Raw genomic sequence first — 21842 nt, forward strand, 5'->3', positions numbered from 1 at the left:
GCAAACAAATGTGATCAAATGTGAGAGACTTGCCCGTTGAGTGACCGTTTACAATCACTGTGGGACATGTCGAGTGTCCCCTCGCCTTTGGGAGTTTAGTTTCTTCCAAGAAATTCAAACAAACATTCCCAGTTGGGAATTTATGTGCACGTTTACTCACGTTTACGCACAAGGACTCAGCGTCTCTGTTGGGCTCGGCCTCGCTCTGTTACCTGTGCGGCGTGGTCGAAGTGTGAGCAAGAGGTTGTTTTGTTGCTCCTGTGCCCCACCCCCCCCACCCCCACCCCCCAACATTGAAAGAGGGCCCCTCTGTCTGAGGCCGCAGTAACCATAGCAGACGTTGGAAAGTGAAATGCGATGCGGTGGCTCTTTGGGGCCACGTTTCTCAATCACAACCTCTTAATGAGCTGGCTGGAGCACCGGACAACATCAATGATGCAGCGGTCTGGTGTGTGTTACCGCCAGCAACACACCGACCAAAAAAAAGACGGTCTCATCTGTGCGGGGACCTGGAGGAATGCCAGGGATTATTCTTTCTTCCAATCATGCACACTTAGCCACACACACACACACTCCAGTAGGATTTACTGGGGGTTGCATGGCGCATGACCGTTCACCCACGCGGCTTTTGACTACGCTTGGATTTACATTCGATGCGTATGACTTTCAAATGCGCTGACTTTTGCGCACTTCTGAGGCATGCGCGCTCACATGCCATGTACAGTAACGAGCCCCTTCACCTTAGCTGTCGCCGCCCACCGTGGGAGAATGTTGTGTTTTCGAAGATTGAAATAGTACTTCTACACATTCTCACGACAAAAGGACTGTTGCAATCTTTGAAATAACCCGAAGGAAATCTTATTTGTGCTTTTTTATTGGGCCCCAGGCATGGGCTTGGTCCCGTCATGACTAATTGAACAGTAATAAGACCTTAAGTTCTCAATGAATAAGATATGGTGCCACATACACCACCCCAGGGTTACCGGTGCAGGTTCGCTAGGGGGGGGTCATTGACACAGGTGACCCTATAGGTGGCCTTATCTTAGACCCCCCCCCCCCCCGTCTCCTCCCCAACACAGGAAGTGTATGTATGGAGTCCACGGTTTGCAACCGAGGAGGTTTGCATCTTTTCTCGCGCAATCCTTTTTTTCCTCACGTTTTTTTACGCAGTTAGTGTCGTGTGCTCACTCTCTCTCTTTCTTCCTCCCCCCCGCCCGCCCTCCCTCCCTCTCCCCCCTCCACCCTTCTGTCGCTCTGTCTGACTGGACTGTACTGTTCTAGTTCCACTTGTTGGGTATTTAGCTAGGATGCTGATGCAGTAACTGACTGATAATTGCGTCTAGACTGTTACACGATACAGGCAGGGAAAACATTGCGCTGGCACACCGACACTTTTTCATGTTTGTAACGAGAGCCGAATGGCGTAGTTCTTGTAAATTCCATCAGCAACTGACGTCTCCAACATGGCTACCAGGATGGCCTGCTATATATTTTCTTTTTGCCTTCTTCTCACGGAGGGTCCCTTACATGATTCAAAAAGGCAGCAAACAAGGCTGAGTCATCTTCAATTCACTATCAGCTAGCTTAGGATGCAGCCTTGTGTAGCTCAGCCCAGCACAACGTGGGTGACCCTTTCCGGGCCACGTAGAAGATTCATAAGCGAAGGCGAATGAGATCTTGAATAGAGTAACAGCTGAATGAACGTTGATCGAAAAGAAACCCACTTCATAAATCATTGTACCTTCAGAGCAGGTAAAGGTTAGAAAACGGAAATATCCTCCAGTATCGATTCTATTCTAACACCCCCCCCCCCCCCTCTCTCTCCTTCTGTGCCTCCCTCCCCCCCCCCCTCCCTCAGGATAGTCCTCACAGCTGTTTCAACGGGGACCCCAGACATGACTGTTCTCCGGCAGAGCGCGGGACCTCTCTCCTTCTCCCCCTCTCTCATTTTCCTCCTACTCCTTCTGCCCCACCCGTGCACGCCTTCTTCCCAACCTCAGGGGGTGCTACGGGCGTCACCCCCACCGGTTAACCAGACGGTCAACCAGACGGTGAACCAGACGGTGAACCAGACGGTGAACCAGACGGTCAACCAGACAGTTAACCAGACGACCCAGGCGGTCGGCAACTCCAGCTTGTCGGGCAAGCGGACTTGCACGGACAAGGTGGTGTGCCGGCCGGGCATCCTGCTGCCGGTGTGGAATCCTCCCGACCCCCCTCTGGGAGAGCAAGCCGGGAGGGCCGTGGTGTACTTTGCCTGCCTCATGTACATGTTCCTGGGGGTGTCCATCATCGCCGATCGCTTCATGGCCGCCATCGAGGTCATCACCTCTCAGGTAGGATCTCCCGTTTCTCTCTCCCTCTCTCCTCTCTGTCGCCTCCCTCCAACGCGATTCCGCTCACCAGCATGGGGTGGGGGTTTCCCCCGTGTCGTTGTGGTTGTTAGGAGAAGGAGGTGACCATCACCAAACCGAACGGGGAGACGTCGGTGACCACGGTGAGGATCTGGAACGAGACCGTGTCCAACCTCACCCTCATGGCCCTGGGCTCCTCTGCACCCGAGATCTTGCTGTCCGTCATCGAGGTGATTGAATGAAGGGCGTGAATGTATGAATGAATGAAGGCATTCCCTTTTTGGTCATCGTCGGTCGTCATGCGCGAGGGCAAAGTAAGGTGGCGACCCCTGACCTTTGTCCTCTGAATGCCAGGTGTGTGGGCACAACTTTGACGCCGGGGAGCTCGGTCCGGGCACCATCGTGGGCAGCGCCGCCTTCAACATGTTTGTGATCATCGGCATCTGCGTGTGGGTCATCCCCGACGGAGAGTCCCGGAAGATCAAGCACCTCCGCGTCTTCTTCATCACCGCCTTCTGGAGCATCTTCGCCTACATTTGGCTCTACCTCATCCTGGCCGTCATCTCCCCCGGAGTGGTAGAGGTGCGCGTGTTGGCGTGGCTGTTGGCGTGTCTGTTCTGTGTGTCTGTTCTGTGTGTCTGTTCTGTGTGTCTGTTTGCGTGTCTGTTGGCGTGGTTGTTCTGTGTGTCTGTTCTGTGTGTCTGTTTGCGTGTCTGTTGGCGTGGCTGTTCTGTGTGTCTGTTCTGTGTGTCTGTTTGCGTGTCTGTTCCGTGTGTCTGTTTGTGTGTCTGTTCCGTGTGTCTGTTTGTGTGTCTGTTCCATATGTCTGTTTGTGTATCTGTTCCGTGTTTCTGTTTGCGTGTCTGTTCCGTGTGTCTATTTGCGCGTCTGTTCCGTGTGTCTGTTCCATGTGTCTATTTGTGTGTCTATCTCTGTGTCTACTTGTGTGTCTATTTGCGTCTGTTTGCGTGTCTGTTCTGTGTGTCTGTTTGCGTGCGGAACAACACCGCGAGACGTTGTGGGTTCGATGTTGTTAATTTGTACGTTTACGTTGTGTTCATACCTCAGGTGTGGGAGGCTCTGATCACCCTCCTCTACTTCCCCGTGTGCGTCATCTTGGCGTGGATCGCCGACCGGCGACTACTCTTCTACAAGTACATGCACAAGCGTTACCGCGCCGACAAGAGACACGGCATCATCGTGGAGACGGAGGGCGACCTGGCTCCCAAGGGGCTGGACGTGATCATGGAGGGCAAGTTCTCCGACAGCGGCTCGAGTCCCGTCAACTCCTCGAGCGTGACGGTGTCCGTGCAGACGGGGAGGGAGCTGGAGCAGAACCGAGAAGAGGTAGGTGTGGAGATAAGGATGAGAGGGGTCAGATGCAAGGGGTCAAACGGCTGAGCGGTTAGGGAATCGGGCCATTAATCAGAAGGTTGACGGTTTGATTCCCGGCCGTGCCAAATGACGTTGTGTCCTTGGGCAAGGCACTTCGCCCGACTTGCCTCGGGGAGAATGCCCCTGTACTTACTCTGAGTCGCTCTGGATAAGAGCGTCTGCTAAATGACTAAATGTATATGTAAGAATGAGAGGGGAATCGCATGGGAATCATCTCCCATATCACATATTTTTTAGGAATGAGAAAACCTTTTCAAACCTGGAGAAAGTAGTTTTTTTCTCTTCCGTCACGCAGCCAGAGGCGAAAACTTAAAAAAGGGTCGACGCCGTTTCTTTAATGTCGCTGTTGTGGCTCGATGCTCCAGGTGGTGCGCCTGCTGAAGGACCTGAAGCAGAAGCATCCGGACAAAGACCTGGAGCAGCTGATCGAGATGGCCAACTACACGGCCCTGGTGCACCAGAGGAAGAGCCGAGCCTTCTACCGCATCCAGGCCACGCGCATGATGATCGGCGCCGGCAACGTCCTCAAGAAGCACGCCGCCCGCCGCGCCGCCGCCGCCGCCGAGGGGGGGCCCCAGGAGGTCGACGACCGGGCCACGTGTGCCCACGTGTCGTTTGAGCGTGCTCAGTACCAGTGCACGGAGAACTGCGTGACGCTGAGCTTGGGAGTGGTCTGCGAGGGGGGGACCGGGCAGAACACGTTCTGCGTGGATTACCGTACGGAGAACGGTTCCGCCAACGCCGGGGCCGACTTTGAGTTCAACGAGGGAACGCTGGTGTTCAAGCCCGGGGAGAGCCGCAAAGAAATCAAGGTTAGGAAAGGGTGGAGACAGGAGAGGAAGGATATCGCTGGCATCTGTAGCTGGCAAAAGGATAGCCCTTTTAAGTCCAAAAATAAAGAAATAGGTGTCTTTGATTTGGCGGGATGATTTCAGATTTAGATTCGGATTATATTTCATCATATTTGTAGGATCAAAGCTGGCAATTTAAGCAGGAAGTCAAGTTTTTTCTTTTGTTCGGTCACATAAGTGTGGTGTGTCCTGCGATCCCTAGGTGGGCATTTTGGATGACGACGTCTTCGAAGAGGACGAGCACTTCTTTGTGCGTCTGCAGAACCTCCGGCTGGACGAGGGCGGCAGCGAGGTCGGGGTTGGAACGCCCCCGCGGGGCCGCTTGGTGGAGCCGCTGCTCGCCACGGTGACCATCCTGGACGACGACCACGCGGGCATCTTCACGTTCAGCCAGCGCGTTCTGCGCGTGAGCGAGAGCTCGGGCGTCGTCGTGGTGACGGTGGCGAGGAACTCTGGCTCGCGGGGCACCGTGGTGGTGCCGTACCACACCGAGGACGGCAGTGCCCGTGCCGCCGTTGACTACGAGGAGACCAAGGGAGAGCTGGAGTTCACCAACGAACAGACGAGGTGAGTTGAAACAGCCGAAGGGGAGAGTCTTCAGGGCTTTTTGGCAGCCATGTTTTTTTCAACTTGTTTGTTTCTGTTAACCGGAAATCGATGACACCCTCTCAAGGCATAAGATAATTTAGTGGTTGGTAGTAAGTTGGCAATTTTGGAGGTCTATGTTTATGTATATTCTCAAGGGATATAAACACAGTGTTAGTCTTGTAACTGTACTTAAGTTTGTTATATTTACAGTCTTGTGATAGCCTACAAAATGGACTAAATGTGGTAATGGAAGTGAACCCCTGAATCCTGTTGTGGGGTTATAATGGGTTGTCAGCAACTCACACAGTCTCAATCATCTGCTATTAGATGATTACATCAAATGATAATCTCAGCCTTTATCAAGATCGGGAACTGTTGGCCATCTGTGGCTCATCCATTTCCCAGTAAATGTTCAGCTAAAGTGTGTAGACTTTATCTATATCCAGCCAGTAAATGTTCAGCTAAAGTGTGTAGACTGTATCTATATCCAGCCAGTAAAGTGAAAGCCATGACATAGCAAATCATGCCGGAACAAGGTACCTAGCTGGTACAGTAATGTGGGATTCAGACAGGCCTAAAAGCTGCCATTGATTGGAGCTTCTGCACTTTACATCACAATGGTCCATTACAGTAACCAGTACACTATCCACAGAAAAACAAGTAGATAGACATCCAACTATAGCAAGGGTTTTATTGATTTGCATCATAATAAGTTTGCATGGACACACTCTGTTTGCACAACATGTTTGTGTGTGTGTGTGCGATTGAATCCTTATTTAACCTTACTAAGTCATTTTCAGTAGATAACAGGCTGTTTGTGAACATTTCAGAGTTGATTCATACAGTGTGTGTGTGTGTGTGTGTGTGTGTGTGTGTGTGTGTGTGTGTGTGTGTGAATATCTGTGTGTGTTTGTCTCGACAGTCAGACCCTCCAGGTGCGCATTGTGAATGTGGAGGAGTACGAGAAGCAGGAGCATTTCTTCGTCGTTCTAGAAGATCCCAAGTGGCTAAAGAGAGGAATCTCAGGTCAGTGTTTGTCCCGTACATGGGTGTGGTTGGAGTGTTTGTATTTGATGATTTGTCCATTTTGCAAGGCGTTCTCCCTTCACAAATGTTGTGGTTAGTTACAATTCAAGTTAACCTGTGTCTCATTTCCCACAGCCCTACTGCTCAACCAGGGTAAGTCGCAGAGATAACTCGCACGCTAGACATTGCACAACCTCTTACACAGGAAGAATTCCCATACTCTAATGTTTTAAGGGACTGATCTATACCTCTCTCTTCTGAAACAGGCAAACCCAGTCCAGAGGAGGAAGAGGCTAGGAAGATCTCTGAGATGGGCAAGCCCATCCTGGGGGAACACAGCAGACTGGAGGTTATCATCGAGGAGTCCTATGAGTTCAAGGTGTGTGTGACGTGAAAGGTACTGGGTTTTCGTGGGGGGGGGGGGGAGAGAAACGGCATGCAGGCATCTGTGCTTGTGTATTTGAGAGTGAAAGAGAGAGAGAAAGAGGGGGGGGGGGAGAGAGAGAGAGAGAGAGAGAGAGAGAGAGAGAGAGAGAGAGAGAGAGGGAGAGAGAAAGAGAGAGAGAGAGAGCAAGAGAGAGAGAGAGAGAGAGAGAGAGAGAGAGAGAGAGAGAGAGAACATAAGTGTTGTTCTAACTCTCACCCCTGGATGCCTACTCCCATCAGATTCGACAGGGAATGACTCCTAATGGCATTCTAAACCCGGTACAGTAGCTATTAGCGCTGCATGCAGTGTGTTCTGGTCCTCTGAGAGGATCACCGCTCCTCCTAACCTCTCTCACATGTTTATAAGATCCTTCTTATTTCCCGGAAAATATAAAAACATACAATACTATACTGTGTATTTTCGACATGTTTGATATTTAAAGATATTTCCTGAAATAGTCCTGTGATCAAGGTGTAACTTGATTGAAGTGTCCTCTTGTCCGTACCCTTCCTGATATCCTTTTAAACTTAACGGATATCTGCATGTGTCTGTGTGAAATCTTGACACTGTAAACTGTTTCTCAACGATGTCCCTGAGCTTCCTCCGGGTCTCATATCTCTCCTGGATGTTGTGTCATGATAGAACACAGTGGACAAGCTCCTGAGAGACACCAACCTGGCCTTGGTGGTTGGCACTCATTCCTGGAGAGAGCAGTTCATCGACGCCGTCACCGTCAGTGCAGGTCATTCAAAACTTATTTCCCTCAAATGTGTTTTCCGATACACAAGAAAAAAAGTTAATCTTAAAGAATTAGGCTAATACTTTTAATAATTATAATCTAATTACAGAAAAAATACTACCTGGGAAATTGTTGAACATTTACGGGTGACTATTTAATTTAACCCCCACTACCGTTTAATCCTTGCAGGTGATGGGGATGAGGAGGGCCAAGAACAACGAACGCCCAACTGCTTTGACTACTTTATTCACATTGTGACAGTATTCTGGAAGATTCTTTTCGCCTGTGTTCCACCGACGGAGTATTGGAACGGCTGGGCCTGCTTCATAGTGTCCATTTCCGCCATTGGACTTCTGACAGCCGTCATTGGGGACCTGGCCTCCCACTTTGGCTGCACTGTGGGACTGAGGGACACTGTCACAGCTGTGGTGTTTGTGGCTTTGGGCACCTCCATCCCTGGTAAGTGTGTATTTGCGTCTGTTCGTATTATTTGTGTCCTCCATTTCTCAGCTGTCTTCAAGCCAATATTCTACAAACTCCTCACCCGGATTGTATTTTTTTTTTCTTCTCACAGACACCTTTGCTAGTAAAGTTGCTGCCACTCAGGACCAGTACGCCGACGCGTCGGTGGGGAACGTGACAGGAAGCAACGCCGTTAACGTGTTTCTGGGAATCGGAGTCGCCTGGTCCGTGGCGGCCATATACTGGGAGGTCAAAGGGGAAGTCTTCCGTGTGGATCCCGGATCTCTCGCTTTCTCCGTCACGCTGTTCACCATCTTTGCCTTTATCAGCATGGGGGTGCTCATGTTGCGACGGAGGCCATCGGTAGGGGGCGAGCTGGGAGGACCGCGGATCACCAAGGTGCTGACCACCATGTTTTTTTTCAGCCTCTGGTTTCTCTATATCCTCTTTGCCAGTCTGGAGGCCTACTGCCATGTAAAGGGCTTCTGAGAGACGATTGTTGGACGAGGATTTATCGTGAAACACACGTGCACACGCAAGCATGAACAGGCATACATTATACTAGCATGATACATATCCCTCACTGAAGAAACCTCTTAAACACACAAGCACGCAAATGTTCGCACACCATCGACAACATGTTACGAAAGATATCATGTACTCAGCCGAGAGGTAATACTTTTTCCTCTGTTGATGAACGAGGAGACGAGAGGAACAAAAACATGGGAACGGTTCAAAGAAATGACAGAACAGCTCACCGAGACGACCATGTGAACACCGATCACGTGAACACAGTTCTCAGTATCTGGGGTCTAAGTCTGCCCTGAAGAGGGCTTGGATCACTTAGCTCAAGGTTAAGTATTCTACAAGATGTAAGTCACTGACTTAGAATTTAGATGGTACATGACGACCTGGGAATTTGAAAATGTGTCTCCATATTTAAAAAGACCTCGCCTAAGGCTGGTTTGCTGGGGGTCGAAGTATAAATACTTTCGCACGATGATGGGACTGTTGCGTTCACCCAGATGAACATTGTGAACTACAGCCTCCTCTTTCACAAGGGCCCCTCCACAGCTTTTGTATAATAGTTTTTCCTTTGAAATAATTGTATATTTACAATGTAATGTGACAAGAGGCATAGGTACTATAAGCCTCACATGTTAAACTTGAGCTCAATACTGACACTTGTAACATCATTCCCAAAACCACTATACATGATGATGCATGCAAAATACTAATGCAATTCTTGAGAAGTTGTTACATGAAAGGGTAATACTGTAATGTAGGTAGGAGATATAACTGGATATCTGCCATTTAGAGTGACCACTGTGTGAAGGAGAGGATTCATCCAGCACAATATGAAGACTTATCCATTTATGTATTTATTGTGTCGTTTAATGTATGTATATCTGAATGTCACAGCTTTTGTTAGCTAAATAATATTGAAATGTATCAGTTATCGCAATTATACTGAAATTGCATCACTGTAAATGTCTCGGCTTGTTTAATTCATTAGACGAATCTCATATCACACCAATAGCTACCTTTATTTGAACAGTGCGCGCAGTGTACATTTATGATTGACGTAAGAACGCGCCCGTGCTATTTATGCTGTTTAGGGCTGTTTGCCAATGGAAACCAATGGAATTTCACTATTACTGAAGCCCCTCCTCCCTGAAACCGAAAGATATGAGCTCTCCGGTTGGCTGATGCAGGTTGGCGGTACTTCCTCTTGGTTTTCTGAAAAACGTGCTACTGACCCGAATGAACAGCTAGGCCGAAAAGGGAAAGGGGGGATCGTGGAAAATGTAAGCACTTTACCAAGTTTATATTAGAATTGAGCAAAAAGGCGTAATTCACCTGCAGCTAAAGGACATTCATTCATTTTTTTAAATAATTTCGCTTTCTTGTTACAGTGCTTGCAGCGGGCGACGGCGGACGCCAACCGGAAAAAGATTCATTCACTCGCGGAACCAAGGCGCCTACATTAGCTAGCCTAGCTAGCAAGTATATCGGAAAGTGAGTAGCTAGCCACGGCTACCGTTGTTTATCGTGTACCAAAAATGTTTTCAAATTTCACTAAAGTCTATAAGAACATGAATAGAACATGTTTTCAACAACCCCACAGTCAAGTCTTACATAATTATTGTTACGGTGCTATTTCTCTTGATGTGTAATGGTCGAACAAAGGGTAACGTTATCTACCATAGAAGGCAATGCGGCCTTGTCACTGTTATTAGCCCACGCGTACTAGCCAGTTTGGTGTCTTGGTTTTCTCTGTTGCATGTTGTCCTGGTTTGCAAAGCATGACTGTATCATCTATGCGTTATCAGACATGCAGTCACATTAGTGCTTAACGATTGCTCGTTACAGTAGTGTATGTGTTCAATATAACTAAGTTTACATTGAATTTTGTACTTAAGAACCGAAGTGCGGTCTTACCTCTGAATGAATGCATCAGATGATAAAGTTAGTCCTGATGAGTTTAAACAGGGCAGACCAAATGTTTCAATATGTTTCCCTTACCCGGTCAAGGTTTCAAGATGTCATACTCGTCGTCAAGAGGTTCCTCTCGCAACACCGACTGCAAGGTGTATGTGGGTGACTTGGGCAACGGTGCCGCCAAAGGCGAGCTTGAGAGAGCCTTCAGTTACTATGGACCACTACGCAGCGTCTGGGTTGCTAGAAACCCACCCGGCTTTGCCTTTGTCGAGTATGAAGATACCAGGGATGCAGAGGATGCCGTAAAGGGCATGGATGGAAAGTGAGTGAGCATGGATTACGTGGCTCTATCAATGAGAGGATGCTGTGATTGAATGGCTGTCATTGACGAACGCTCGACTTAAACCTTTCACCCAACTTTGTGTCTAATCTTCAGAGTACTCTGCGGGGCCCGCATAAGAGTGGAGTTGTCCACGGGCATGTCTCGCAAGTCACGCTACGGTCGCCCCAGTCGCAGGAACTTCGACCCCAACGACCGCTGCTACCAGTGCGGAGAGAGTGGGCACTATGCATACGATTGCTATCGCTTTAGCAAGAGGGGAGGAGGCCGTCGTAGCAGGTACAGCATCCATCTTTCAGACTTCGTATGGGAAGGATCACACATGACAGACTATCCCGTGACTTGCTAGTCCATACCCATGCAATGGTAACTGAATCCGACTTGTTTTGCTTTATAAGGTCTCGCTCACGGTCTCGGTCTCGCTCAAGGTCTCGGGGAAAGCGTTACAGGTCACGTAGCAGAAGCAATGATCGGTGAGTGCTACTGTGTGTGTTTTTTAAACTTTTTTTTTTCTCATTGTAAAATTGACCAGTTGACTCAATAAATGATGTCCCATCTAGCACAGTGTCTTATTAACGCTTCAATTATACTTCACTGCCAGACTGGCCTTTCATTCTGATTGCTATATTAAACATTTGTATAATTTTTTTTTCAGGAGACATCGATCCCCGTCTTATTCAAAGCGCAGAAGCAGGTGAGATTTACTAATCCATTTATTGTGGGAACCCTGAGAGACTTTTTCTGGATTAATGGTAGTAGAAAAGAGTTTTCTCTCCTTCTTTCATAATGTTAAAAAGTATAGTTATTTTTCTCATGAAGCTGGACCACTCTGGTTTGGTATAAAACACTAGTGTGTGACGCAGATAATGTATGGCCAGTCTCTATACTTATGCCAGCTTTGTATTATAACTTTTTTAAATATATTGTGGCTCTTTGCCCTGCAGGTCTGCTTCCCCAGCACGCTCCAAGTCCAGAAGTCCAGTGCGCCGGTCCAGGACTCCAGTGCGTCGGTCCAGGACTCCAGTGCGTCGGTCCAGGACTCCAGTGCGTCGGTCAAGGACTCCAGTGCGCAGAGCAAGGTGAGTCTTTTCCATTACTTTATAAACCATTGATTCAGTAAAAAAAGAATCAGAATCATCTTTCTTCGCCAAGTATGTTTACACAAACAAGGAATTTACTATGACAGGGAGGTGCATTCCTGCCACAGTAAATTCCTTGTTTGTGTGAACTTGCATGGCGAAAAAAATTAAAAATAAATCTGATTTCTGAAATGGAAGATTGATAGTATACATTGATGGTAGATCGCAATGAAGACGGTAGTTGAAGCTCAGCGGTCACATCACTGTCCCTTCTCTGCAGTCGCTCGCGGTCTCGTTCCCGTTCCCGGTCAGTGTCTCGTCCCCGGGCCCGCAACGTCTCCCGATCTCGCTCCAGGTCCAGATCCCGTTCCGCTACCCCCAAGAAAGACAGGTGAGCCCACAACTCACAATACCACAACGTTTTCTCGTGGTATTTACCCTGTAGCGTTAAAATCCGGTTTGAAACAGTGCTGACGCCCGTTTTAGAAATGTTCTCGTGTTCCACGGACTATTCAATGCTGTTTCAAGACCTGCTACAAAGGGTTTTGTTACCTGTGCTTTTGAAAATGTACATTTTTGAATGAGGAGTAGCTTAACTTGACCCAGTCTATAGGAATGGCTACCACTCTTTCTTTACAGTAGGATGGGATACTGATTAACCTTTTTTTTTTTTGTACCAGTCGTTCCAGGTCAGCCAGTCCAAGGAAAAGCCCAACACCTGATGCTGACTGACCCTAGGGGAATTGCGGCACTGAGCCCTCTCCTTGGTCCCCTTACCCCATTTGCCTCAGGGCTTGAAGCCATTTTACACCGGTTCATGTTTTAGGTTTTGTTTTCTCCCCATTTTATTTAATTTATCCCTTGGCATCTGGCTTTACAGCTCTTATTTGGTCTGTACATTATGGTATTCCACATTCATTTTGCCATGGTCATTTTAATTCTTTTCACAGGGAATATTTTTTTCTTATTTTTGCATTCATTAAAAAAAGACAAGTGGCCAGTGTCTCACAGCTTTTTAAAAGCTGTGTGCTGACTTGATGGTGGCTACAGTAGGGTTCATTGAAGTGTACGCATCGCTGTACTAAAGAATGATTAGGGTTTTATTTTTTATTTTTCAATGTAAATGGCTATCTTTTTAATAAAATGAATCTTTACACATTGTAGTAATCTGATTCATATGCTGTCTGTTCATTTCTAGTGATGTTGAGATCATGTATCATGAGTTGGATGTAATCTTTCAATGAAATAAAATGTAATTGTGTGTTAAATTTGGACTAGGTGAATTTTATAATCATCCTACAGTTTGTCACATTTTAATCTTAATTCGGAGAGATGATGGTTACTTTTAAAGCATTTCGGTTTGATTCCTTGACCTTTTGGTTTGATTGTCCGTGGCATCGGTTATTTGAAGTTATATTTCTACAGTATTTTGCATTGTAACTGCATTTCAGGAATAAAAAGGCTGCCTCACAGTAGAAACACGCCTGTATACATTTTAATATAAGGCCTATAATTTCTCGGTGTATAATTTAGCACTTATTAATTATTGTATTGAGGTATCGTTTTGTTTGCTTTCCATGACCCAAGAGCCAGCCCTCTTGGTAACTGACGTTCGTCTCATCCAATCACGAACAAGTGAACTTTCTCGGGTAAGTTTGATTCGTCTGTTGGGGGAAATTGACACATCGGTTACACCAATCCATTTCATTGCAGGCTCAATTTCTCATTTCGGCATTTTGCGTTTTTGAAGGGTTTATTCGGGACAACATGGCTGCTGCGGCGGGTCGTTACTACAACGAGGGTGGCAGAGCAACGAAAAGGCAAAAAACTGAGGAAGGAGGGATGACGACGGTAATATTTTACATGCCACTGTAGTAGGACACCATAACGTTTGCTTTGTCGAATTTGGAAGCCTGAATTTTTGGTTTGTTGAGAACAGAGAGGGTAGTAAAAGCATAACGTTCGCAACCCCCTGTTTATAATGGCAACAGCTAGTACTAGCTAGCCTAGCTAGGTGAGTTAGTACTGTATATGCGAATCAGTATCCCCTGTAACGACTTTTCCCCCCATTGTACTTTCAACTTGCTCTTTTATGCAATTGTACCCAGACTTACTTGTTTACCTACACTACTCTTGTTCATCTGCGGTATTTATTGCATGCATGCTAATTGTAAACATTCAGCATTGCTAAACTGAGTATGAATAGATGGCTAGTAATAGCTTGTAGCTACTGTAATGTTACGCGTTAGCGCGAATAGATTGCACTTCTCAGGACTCCTGTCTCTTTGTCATATGGCAGCACTACTAGCTAGCAAACTGGGTACATTTGCTGGGTGTGGTCTTGCTAGCCTAGCTAGTTATGGCTTTGATTATTCTATGTTTTTTGTACACGCGCTAAAATAATGTGCCGTCTGTTAGCTCATTTTGCCAGCTGCTAGTTTAAGCCCTAGTTTTGAAAGCCGCTACTCTAGTTGTCTAATAACCTGGGTTTGTTTGGGTGGCGTTAAGGGCCACTGCACATTGAACATTAATTTACAATGTGTTGAATGACAAATATTTTCTATAATGTTATTCATCACGTGTGTCTCTCTCTCGGTCAAGGACTTAACTTTTTATGCCTGTTTGAATTTGTTTGAATTAATTGTAGGAGGGCTACGACGACCCGCATAAAACGCTTCCATCTCCTGTGGTCCACATCAGGGGCCTAGTTGATGGCATCATGGAAGCGGACCTGGTAGAAGCTCTGCAGGAGTTTGGCACCATCAGGTAATAACCAATCCCTTGAGAATTCAACCTACATTTGCAAAGCTGAATACAGCCATAGACCAAGAAGTACGATTTCCCGTGGGCCTACTACTTGCCTTCAAGATGTCTGCAGATTTGACCCATCCTGCTTCAATCCCAATCTCGCCGTTCACCTGTCCGTACATCAGCAAACGTAACTCGTCACCATGCTGTCGTGTCCGGTACGTGCCGTGGCTCACCAACGAGGTCATTTTCCCCCTCTCTTCAGCTTTGTGGTCATGATGCCCAAAAAGCGCCAGGCCCTCGTGGAGTACGAGGACCTGAACGGCTCCTGCAACGCCGTGACCTACGCGGCCGAGAACCAGGTGTACATCGCGGGCCACCCCGCCTTCATCAACTACTCCACCAGCCAGAAAATCTCCCGACCGGGAGACCCCGACGACTCGCGCAGCGTCAACAACGTCCTCCTGCTCACCATCATGAACCCCATCTATCCCATCACCACGGTAACGCAAAACGACATTGCACGCGCGTGATGCCTGTCGTTTATAAAACATTTCTAAGATGCCTTTTTTTGTTTTGACGTTATTTGCCATTAACATATTTGATTGTGTCTTTGAACTGTATCGATTCTTTGCAGGATGTGCTGTACACTATTTGTAACAACTGTGGGCCCGTACAGAGGATTGTTATCTTCAGGAAGAACGGGGTTCAAGCCATGGTTGAATATCCTTTTTCAGAGTCTGAACACCCACTGTCTACCCTCCGCCACTGCAGACTAGCACAATTAGTGTATTCCGAAAGCATTCAGATCCCGTCACCTCCATTTCCATATTTTGTTATAAGCACAAGGCTAAAGTATAATTCCTGCAGTCTATACATTGTACCCAATAATTACAACTTGAATCTCAAAACGATGATATAATATATGCCATTGTTGTTTAGCCGAAATACAGTCAACTTCAGTCAGTATGTAAGGTGTAATTAACCAGGCAGAGTATCATCACTCCTTTCTGGCAATGGACGACATATTTGCTTGGGACAGATTTGAATAAGAATGTATGTTATGTCCTGACTGCACCAAGCTTCCATAACTCCCCTACGTTTGACTCAGTGCAGAGTGCCCAGAGGGCCAAAGCGTCTTTGAATGGGGCTGACATCTACTCGGGTTGCTGCACCCTAAAGATTGAGTATGCTAAGGTTGGTGCCTATCTCCGTCTCTTGACAGCTCCCAAAGCTAGCTACACGGGGAACTTTCAACATTCGTTTTTGAGTTGTGTGTGTGTGTGTGTGTGTGTGTGTGTGTGTGTGTGTGTGTGTATATATATATATATGTATTTTTTGATTTTTTTGAATGTCGTGCTCCGCAGCCAACTCGCCTCAACGTGTTCAAGAACGACCAAGACACCTGGGACTACACCAACCCTAACCTGAGCGGCCAAGGTACACGCACACCAACAGCCCCTCACCCCCCCCCTCCCCGTCTGTCTTCCTCTGGTTCTTCTACTCTTACGGCACTGTACGGGATGGGTAGGGTCCCAGGCCTCCAGGGCTAGTGTCTCTGAATGCCTCTCCTGGGGCAGTGACCTCACCCATCGGCTCAAAATGCAGTCACCCGCCCCCGAGATTAGCGGGGGGAGGAGGGTTGGAGAGGTCGGCTCAGAGGCACTATCCCTGCGACGCGTCTTGTGTTTTTACATCTTCTCTCACAACACTGCAGGCTCTCACAGTAAGGGCACGAGGAGCGTCCTCCAGGGGGGTGGCAGCCGGTCTCCAGCTCAGCCTCACGCATGTTCAGTCGTCCCGCTGTTATATATATTTATATAATTTTTTGGGGGGGGACGTCAGTCGAATGCACCTGTTGATTCACCGTTGAAGCACACCTGGACACACCCGTCACAAAGGTTGTCACACTCCTCTGCAGGCCCACACAGCATGTCACACAAACTCACGCCCCCCCCCCCCTCCCCATGTGTTACTATCTTGAATCACTCCAATGCAGTTTCCATGCATTTAGGCATTGCTTGGAATGCATCTACACTCATATATATATATATATATATATAACAAAAAAAATTAAAAAGACAACAAAAAAACATATTGGAGATTTTGTTTTGTAACTTATGCTTTTGATACATCATGGATTCGTCTCTTTGTGCAAATTAAAGGTTCAGGCAGCCCGTCTCTTGGAAGCTACCGTGTCTGTATGGGTGTCTCATATATCTAGGAGGAAACAAGCCTCAGACAATGGAGCTCTCAGAGGCTGGCTGGCTGCTATTGAAGTGTCCAATCAGCGAGGAGCTTGTATGCTAGATAAGAAACAGCCAAGTGAAGCTGTTGCTGTAGGTGTCTAACTGCTTTTTCTAGTTTCTGTACATTCTGGAACGAGCTTGAAAACGAGTGTGAAACCGTTGGGTTTCAAATGGCCTTTTTGGACCTGTTTAGCTTTGATTCGGAGATGATGTGCTGCCATGAGAGTCAGACTATGACGTAGAAGGATTCGCTGACACATTGTCGTTTGACTGGCGCTGCAGGCAACGCACACAACCTCACAAACACACCCGTTACAAGGTCTTAATCGGCCTTTTCTCGACTCACGGCCGCAACCTCTTCATCCCAAGTCTTGCCACGTGCGGGTTACTGGCGGACCAGGCGACCGAATGGCGTTCCTAGCCGTCTAGCTCCGAGCGCTCGTAAAAAAAGGTTTCCCGGCTGCCCTTGTGAGAAAAGGCGCTCCCCGTGTCCTCACCGTGCACACTCTCACACCAGCTCCCCTCGAGCCTTCCAGCAGACACACGCCAGCCCCCCCAAACAATCCGACAGCGAGCACCCACAGCCACTCCAAAAAACAACAACCGCAGCCTCCACAGTATGCATCGGACACAGTCGAGGGGGCATCAGACACTGGAATCACACTACCTCAACTCTCAGATACTTCCTTATCCTCCCCCCCCCCCCCCCCCCCCCCCCTCCTCCCCCCCTCCCTCCTCCCCCCCTCCCTTCAAGTCCACCACCACTCTCTCTCTCTTCCACCTCTGGCGAGGAAGGCCATTGTGCTGTTTGATCATGGTGAGGGACAGAGGCCGGGACTCCATGTGAGCAGACACCCAGCCATAACCACAGACTGACCCTGATTACATTGATAACCATCAGTCCTCTTTACGAGGAGCCGCACACCTTCCCGAGCGCTGAAGACCTCACCCTCTCTCGACAGACACCACACATTTTTTGGGTGTGATTGGGGGATCCCAGTTTGTCACACACCACAACCACTTCAGCGAGCAACAGAGGAGTTGTCAAACACACAGCCCGACAAGGGAACAACAGACGACCGAAACATACCGAGACAGTGTTACAGAAGGGGGGCCTAGAGACCCGTCTTTTCCGTCTCTCGACCCGAGTGTGCGGTCTCCCTTCGCTATCCCCCTCCCCCCCCTCCCTTCCTTTTGTGTCGACAACACACCACGACAACACACCCCGAGCTGAACGGCCAGTGACAACACACCACGACAACACACCCCGAGCTGAACGGCCAGTGACAACACACCACGACAACACACCCCGAGCTGAACGGCCAGTGACAACACACCATGCAGATATCGACACTCCAGACGACTTTAAAAAAAAAACTGCCTATCACATCGTCAAGGGGGGACAGCTATCGTACAAAAACAAGCGGCATAACACTCGCGGCCACTGCACACGAGGAGAAGCGCCACACCACAACCCCAGGGCGGGGGGGACCACGAAGACACAAGCATCAAACACCCCGTCAAGCATACAAGCACAGAGGCAGACTGATAGAAAACCCTCATCTTTACTTTTTGTTTTTTTCTTCTCCCTCCCAAAGTTCTCTCTCCATTGATGGACTCTGGTGCTCTGCTTTTCCCCTTTACCTCCCTCCCCCCCCCCCCCTCCATCTCCCCTTCTCTATGCTGTTATGTTGATTTCTACGTTGTTTTTTCTCTCTCTGACCCGGCACGCAGTGATGCCTTTAACGCCTCCCGTGTGATGCAGGTTTGGCTCTGTGTGTCTGCGGACAGACTCCCCTCTCAAACGGTGCAAATGCCCCTCCTGCTTTGCGGTTAAAAGCACGGTAAGCTGGGAGAACCGCGCCGCAAAACGGCAACCTTTTTTGTTGTTGTTGTTGTTGGAACCGACAAAACGAATCCAGCCCGCCCCACTCGTCTCGGAGGATTGCTGGATGTACTTTCTCTGGTGGTGGGGAAGGAAAGGGGGAGGAGTGTGCTGGAGTCACAGGTGTGTGGAGGGTAGGATCGCTGCTGAAGAGCGCCCCCTACCTGACCACTGCGTCCTGTGCGCTCCATGTCTGGTGCTGTAAGTACATGTAAAGACATGACTGGCCTGATTTGGGGGGGGGGGGGGGGGGGGATACATGTAAATGTCTGTGTGACCGTGGTAACTAAATGTCAATTCCCCCCCCCCCCCCCTCAAGTGAATCGTTGATCTTTTTAACGACGTTTTCAAAAACACCAGGTCTGGAATTTCAAATGAGGAATCTGGTTGAACGTGTTCAGAGCCAGACCGTTATTGGAACTCTTGGATACAATACAGATTTGGGGGGAAGGGGGGTATGAGAATGATTGCTGATTGTCATGTCCCATAGTACAGGAAATCATTCAAACGCGTCGGACAACTAGTTTGCCATCGAGTCAGTTGTTCAGTCATGTCATAAACATTTCTAGTGGGGTATTATTGAAAGTTCTTCTGCTAGATTAACATTTTGAGATTCCACTCCTGGGTTCTGTCATGATGTTGAGTACATGTGTTTATGACATACAGAAGTTTGCCGAAGATGGTGTGTTGATCTCTGGCACAGGAAGGCTAGAGCTCATTTCAAATGTCTCAATCTTGCGATATTTGTTCTTGTTGTAGAAAATGGGTCTTGGAAGTGAGATGAAACCAAACTGCAACAGTAGCTTAAAATGTAGCTGCTAATGTTATAAAGTTATTTTCAAATCAGCTTGGGGTCATTCATTGATTTTAATATTTATATTTCACTTTTTAAACTGTACATTCCTGTTTTATTTTTTATTTTTATTGTTGCAACCATTATCTCCCAAGTGAAAAATATTCAGCAGTGGTTTGGTTGATAGAATATTTCACTACCCTGCTAGTATCCATGTTTTGGTGTTGATGTATGTGTATGTACCTGCACAGATGCTGATGGTGAAGGCAATTGGAACAATTCACAAGGTGTGTGTGAGTTTGAGAACAAGAAGCATTTTTGTGTCCTTAATGCTCCTGTAAAAAAAAAATCTCCATTATGTTACATTATTTCTAGTGATGCAACAAAATGGTCTTAGGGGAACTCGAAGCCTGCAAACTTGATTCATGAGCGAATTAACACACTTTAATATCTTGACCCAACTCCTGCATGTTGATCACAACCATCCCCTTTAGCTGTTAAGTAAATGTGCACTTAGAAGTGGGGTTTGATATCAGGGGTCCATTTCACTTGACCTTTTCTTTACCCTTTGGTGCCTTTAGATCCAAATGCCAATTCTAACAAGCGAGCAAGGCAGCCCGCCCTTCTGGGAGACCATCCTCCTGATTACGGTAAATATTCGACCCCAAACATTGCTACCAGTACGATAGCCGCAAAAGGAGCGACACGTTCATCTCAGACGTCCATTTGCCCGATTATCCTCACACAAGGTGGCCCTCAAGGAGGCTATCATGGCTACAACGACGAGAGCTACGGGCCCCCCCCGCACTACGAGGGACGCCGCATGGGGGCCCCCATGGGGGGCCGTGGTCGAGGCCAGCGTTTTGGGCCTGGATACGGCCCCCCGCCCCCTGAGTACGGCCCCCACGCGGACTCCCCCGTTGTCATGGTGTACGGCCTGGAGCCCTCGAAGGTCAACGCAGACAGGGTGTTCAACGTCTTCTGTCTCTACGGCAACGTGGAGCGGGTGAGTCGCAAGCGACACCAAAGTAAAAAATAATAAGATTCATAAATGGACAAATACTGCTTTGTGATTGGCAGGACGCATGAAAAAGATGTTACTGCTTCCTGATCTGTGTTATCTTCGCTCAGGTTAAGTTCATGAAGAGCAAGCCTGGGGCAGCCATGGTGGAGATGGGAGACTGCTATGCTGTAGACCGCGCCATCACCCATCTCAACAACAACTTCCTGTTTGGGCAGAAGCTCAATGTCTGGTAAGCGCTCCTCACCAACGATCCACAAAAACGCTGTGCTTGTTTTTGTGTCAGCGTAGTCGTGTTGACGGTTGTGGAGTAACAGATGCCTGTGTTCTGCTAGTGTGTCCAAACAGCAGGCGATCATGCCTGGCCAGTCTTACGAGCTGGAGGACGGCTCCAGCAGTTTTAAAGACTTCCACGGCTCCCGCAACAACCGCTTCACCTCTCCGGAACAGGCGGCCAAGAACCGCATCCAGCACCCAAGCAACGTCCTGCACTTCTTCAACGGCCAGCCTGACATCTCTAACGAAATCTTCATCCAGGTGGGAGAAAGGGGAGGGGCTTGTGTATTAAGTAATGATGTGTGAAGTACTCGTCCATGCCTTATCAAACATTGTGTATGAGGGAAAAAGAGGATTCTTACGTGGTTCTATTCTGTGGTTGTATTTTCTACCAGGTCTGCGACGAACTGGGAATCAAGAGCGCGTCGAATGTCAAACTGTTTTCCGGAAAGAGTGAGTGACGAGTAACATTCACGCAAAAATCCATCGTGTACATAAAAAAAAAAAAAACGGGTAGCGTTTCCAGGAAGCCTTCTCGTCCGGTGTCAATAAATTGGACTGTGTGTCTCTTGCCTCGGGCGGGGCGACAGGTGAGCGCAGCTCCTCCGGACTGCTAGAGTGGGAGTCCATCAACGACGCCATGGAGGCTCTGGCCTTGATGAACCACTACCAGATGAAGAACCCTAGTGAGTTCTCAAAAAACCATCCAAGCACATTGAATACTTGGAACAAGTTCTCCTTTCTTTTTTTTGTTAACCCTGTTATTCATATACCTTTACCCTCTTTCCGCAGGTGGTCCTTATCCATACACCTTGAAGCTGTGTTTCTCTACTGCGCAGCATGCCAACTAACACCCCACACACACACACACAGAGTATCTGTCATCCTATATCTGCATCGTGTACATTGCATTTATGTCGACACTTCCTGTATAACACATAGAAACAGAATAATCTAATGACACTAGAGTTCTCATGTAACTTAAAGAATAGAAGGGTGAGAGATTTTGTATCAGTGAGTCATGTTTGACCTTTAATTTTTTTAACTCCCCCCAATTTCAAGTGTGTTCATTGACTTACAGTATGATAAAATATAACATTTTATTTAACGTCGACACTGCCTTTTTTCTTTTAATAAAGTGAATGGTGAGCGTTGTTGTAGTGTACT

The 21842-nt window shown here is 47.8% G+C and overlaps 3 protein-coding genes across 9 annotated transcripts; all 3 read left to right on the forward strand.

Annotated features, from left to right (window-relative positions):
* The first annotated feature begins 2226 nt into the window (after positions 1–2226).
* slc8a2a (solute carrier family 8 member 2a) lies at positions 2227–9095 on the forward strand. Of its 3 annotated transcripts, XM_047043188.1 has the most exons (12): positions 2227–2336; positions 2447–2584; positions 2709–2936; positions 3423–3701; positions 4115–4561; positions 4803–5167; positions 6111–6214; positions 6350–6367; positions 6481–6593; positions 7284–7383; positions 7570–7839; positions 7955–9095. In XM_047043188.1, the coding sequence occupies exons 1-12, from the start codon at positions 2265–2267 to the stop codon at positions 8329–8331; spliced, it is 2511 nt and encodes an 836-aa protein (XP_046899144.1). In that variant the 5' UTR covers positions 2227–2264; the 3' UTR covers positions 8332–9095. The 3 variants fall into 3 exon arrangements, with proteins under 3 accessions (XP_046899144.1, XP_046899145.1, XP_046899143.1); XM_047043189.1 differs by lacking the exon at positions 6350–6367 and having other exon boundaries at positions 6111–6229; XM_047043187.1 differs by lacking the exon at positions 6350–6367 and having other exon boundaries at positions 6111–6220.
* Positions 9096–9539: 444 nt separating this feature from the next.
* Positions 9540–12971, forward strand: srsf7a (serine and arginine rich splicing factor 7a). Its single transcript, XM_047043031.1, has 9 exons — positions 9540–9650; positions 9759–9861; positions 10378–10606; positions 10721–10903; positions 11023–11097; positions 11280–11318; positions 11569–11703; positions 11984–12094; positions 12384–12971. The coding sequence occupies exons 3-9, from the start codon at positions 10386–10388 to the stop codon at positions 12433–12435; spliced, it is 816 nt and encodes a 271-aa protein (XP_046898987.1). The 5' UTR covers positions 9540–9650; positions 9759–9861; positions 10378–10385; the 3' UTR covers positions 12436–12971.
* A 486-nt stretch (positions 12972–13457) lies between these two features.
* Positions 13458–21829, forward strand: hnrnpl (heterogeneous nuclear ribonucleoprotein L). Of its 5 annotated transcripts, none has more exons than XM_047043027.1 (14): positions 13458–13554; positions 14351–14469; positions 14717–14954; positions 15089–15174; positions 15552–15648; positions 15819–15891; positions 19630–19665; positions 19960–20028; positions 20128–20384; positions 20510–20631; positions 20735–20936; positions 21071–21128; positions 21254–21361; positions 21468–21829. In XM_047043027.1, the coding sequence occupies exons 1-14, from the start codon at positions 13471–13473 to the stop codon at positions 21524–21526; spliced, it is 1608 nt and encodes a 535-aa protein (XP_046898983.1). In that variant the 5' UTR covers positions 13458–13470; the 3' UTR covers positions 21527–21829. The 5 variants fall into 5 exon arrangements, with proteins under 5 accessions (XP_046898983.1, XP_046898984.1, XP_046898985.1 ...); XM_047043028.1 differs by having other exon boundaries at positions 21266–21361; XM_047043029.1 differs by lacking the exon at positions 19630–19665.
* Positions 21830–21842: the final 13 nt, after the last annotated feature.

This window comes from Hypomesus transpacificus, chromosome 20 (genome assembly GCF_021917145.1).
Source record: "Hypomesus transpacificus isolate Combined female chromosome 20, fHypTra1, whole genome shotgun sequence".
Taxonomy (NCBI): domain Eukaryota; kingdom Metazoa; phylum Chordata; class Actinopteri; order Osmeriformes; family Osmeridae; genus Hypomesus; species Hypomesus transpacificus.

Excerpts from the sequence above, each read along its gene's own strand:
- slc8a2a (XM_047043188.1), top strand. The coding sequence starts at position 2,265 with ATGTACATGTTCCTGGGGGTGTCCATCATCGCCGATCGCTTCATGGCC. Across the intron at positions 2,585-2,708 it reads TCTTGCTGTCCGTCATCGAG|GTGTGTGGGCACAACTTTGA; the intron begins GTGATTGAATGA and ends TCTGAATGCCAG. Across the intron at positions 3,702-4,114 it reads TGGAGCAGAACCGAGAAGAG|GTGGTGCGCCTGCTGAAGGA; the intron begins GTAGGTGTGGAG and ends TCGATGCTCCAG.
- srsf7a (XM_047043031.1), top strand. The coding sequence starts at position 10,386 with ATGTCATACTCGTCGTCAAGAGGTTCCTCTCGCAACACCGACTGCAAG. Across the intron at positions 10,904-11,022 it reads GGAGGAGGCCGTCGTAGCAG|GTCTCGCTCACGGTCTCGGT; the intron begins GTACAGCATCCA and ends TTGCTTTATAAG. Across the intron at positions 11,319-11,568 it reads TATTCAAAGCGCAGAAGCAG|GTCTGCTTCCCCAGCACGCT; the intron begins GTGAGATTTACT and ends TTTGCCCTGCAG.
- hnrnpl (XM_047043025.1), top strand. The coding sequence starts at position 13,471 with ATGGCTGCTGCGGCGGGTCGTTACTACAACGAGGGTGGCAGAGCAACG. Across the intron at positions 15,175-15,551 it reads GGGGTTCAAGCCATGGTTGA|GTTTGACTCAGTGCAGAGTG; the intron begins ATATCCTTTTTC and ends TAACTCCCCTAC. Across the intron at positions 21,362-21,467 it reads CTACCAGATGAAGAACCCTA|GTGGTCCTTATCCATACACC; the intron begins GTGAGTTCTCAA and ends CTCTTTCCGCAG.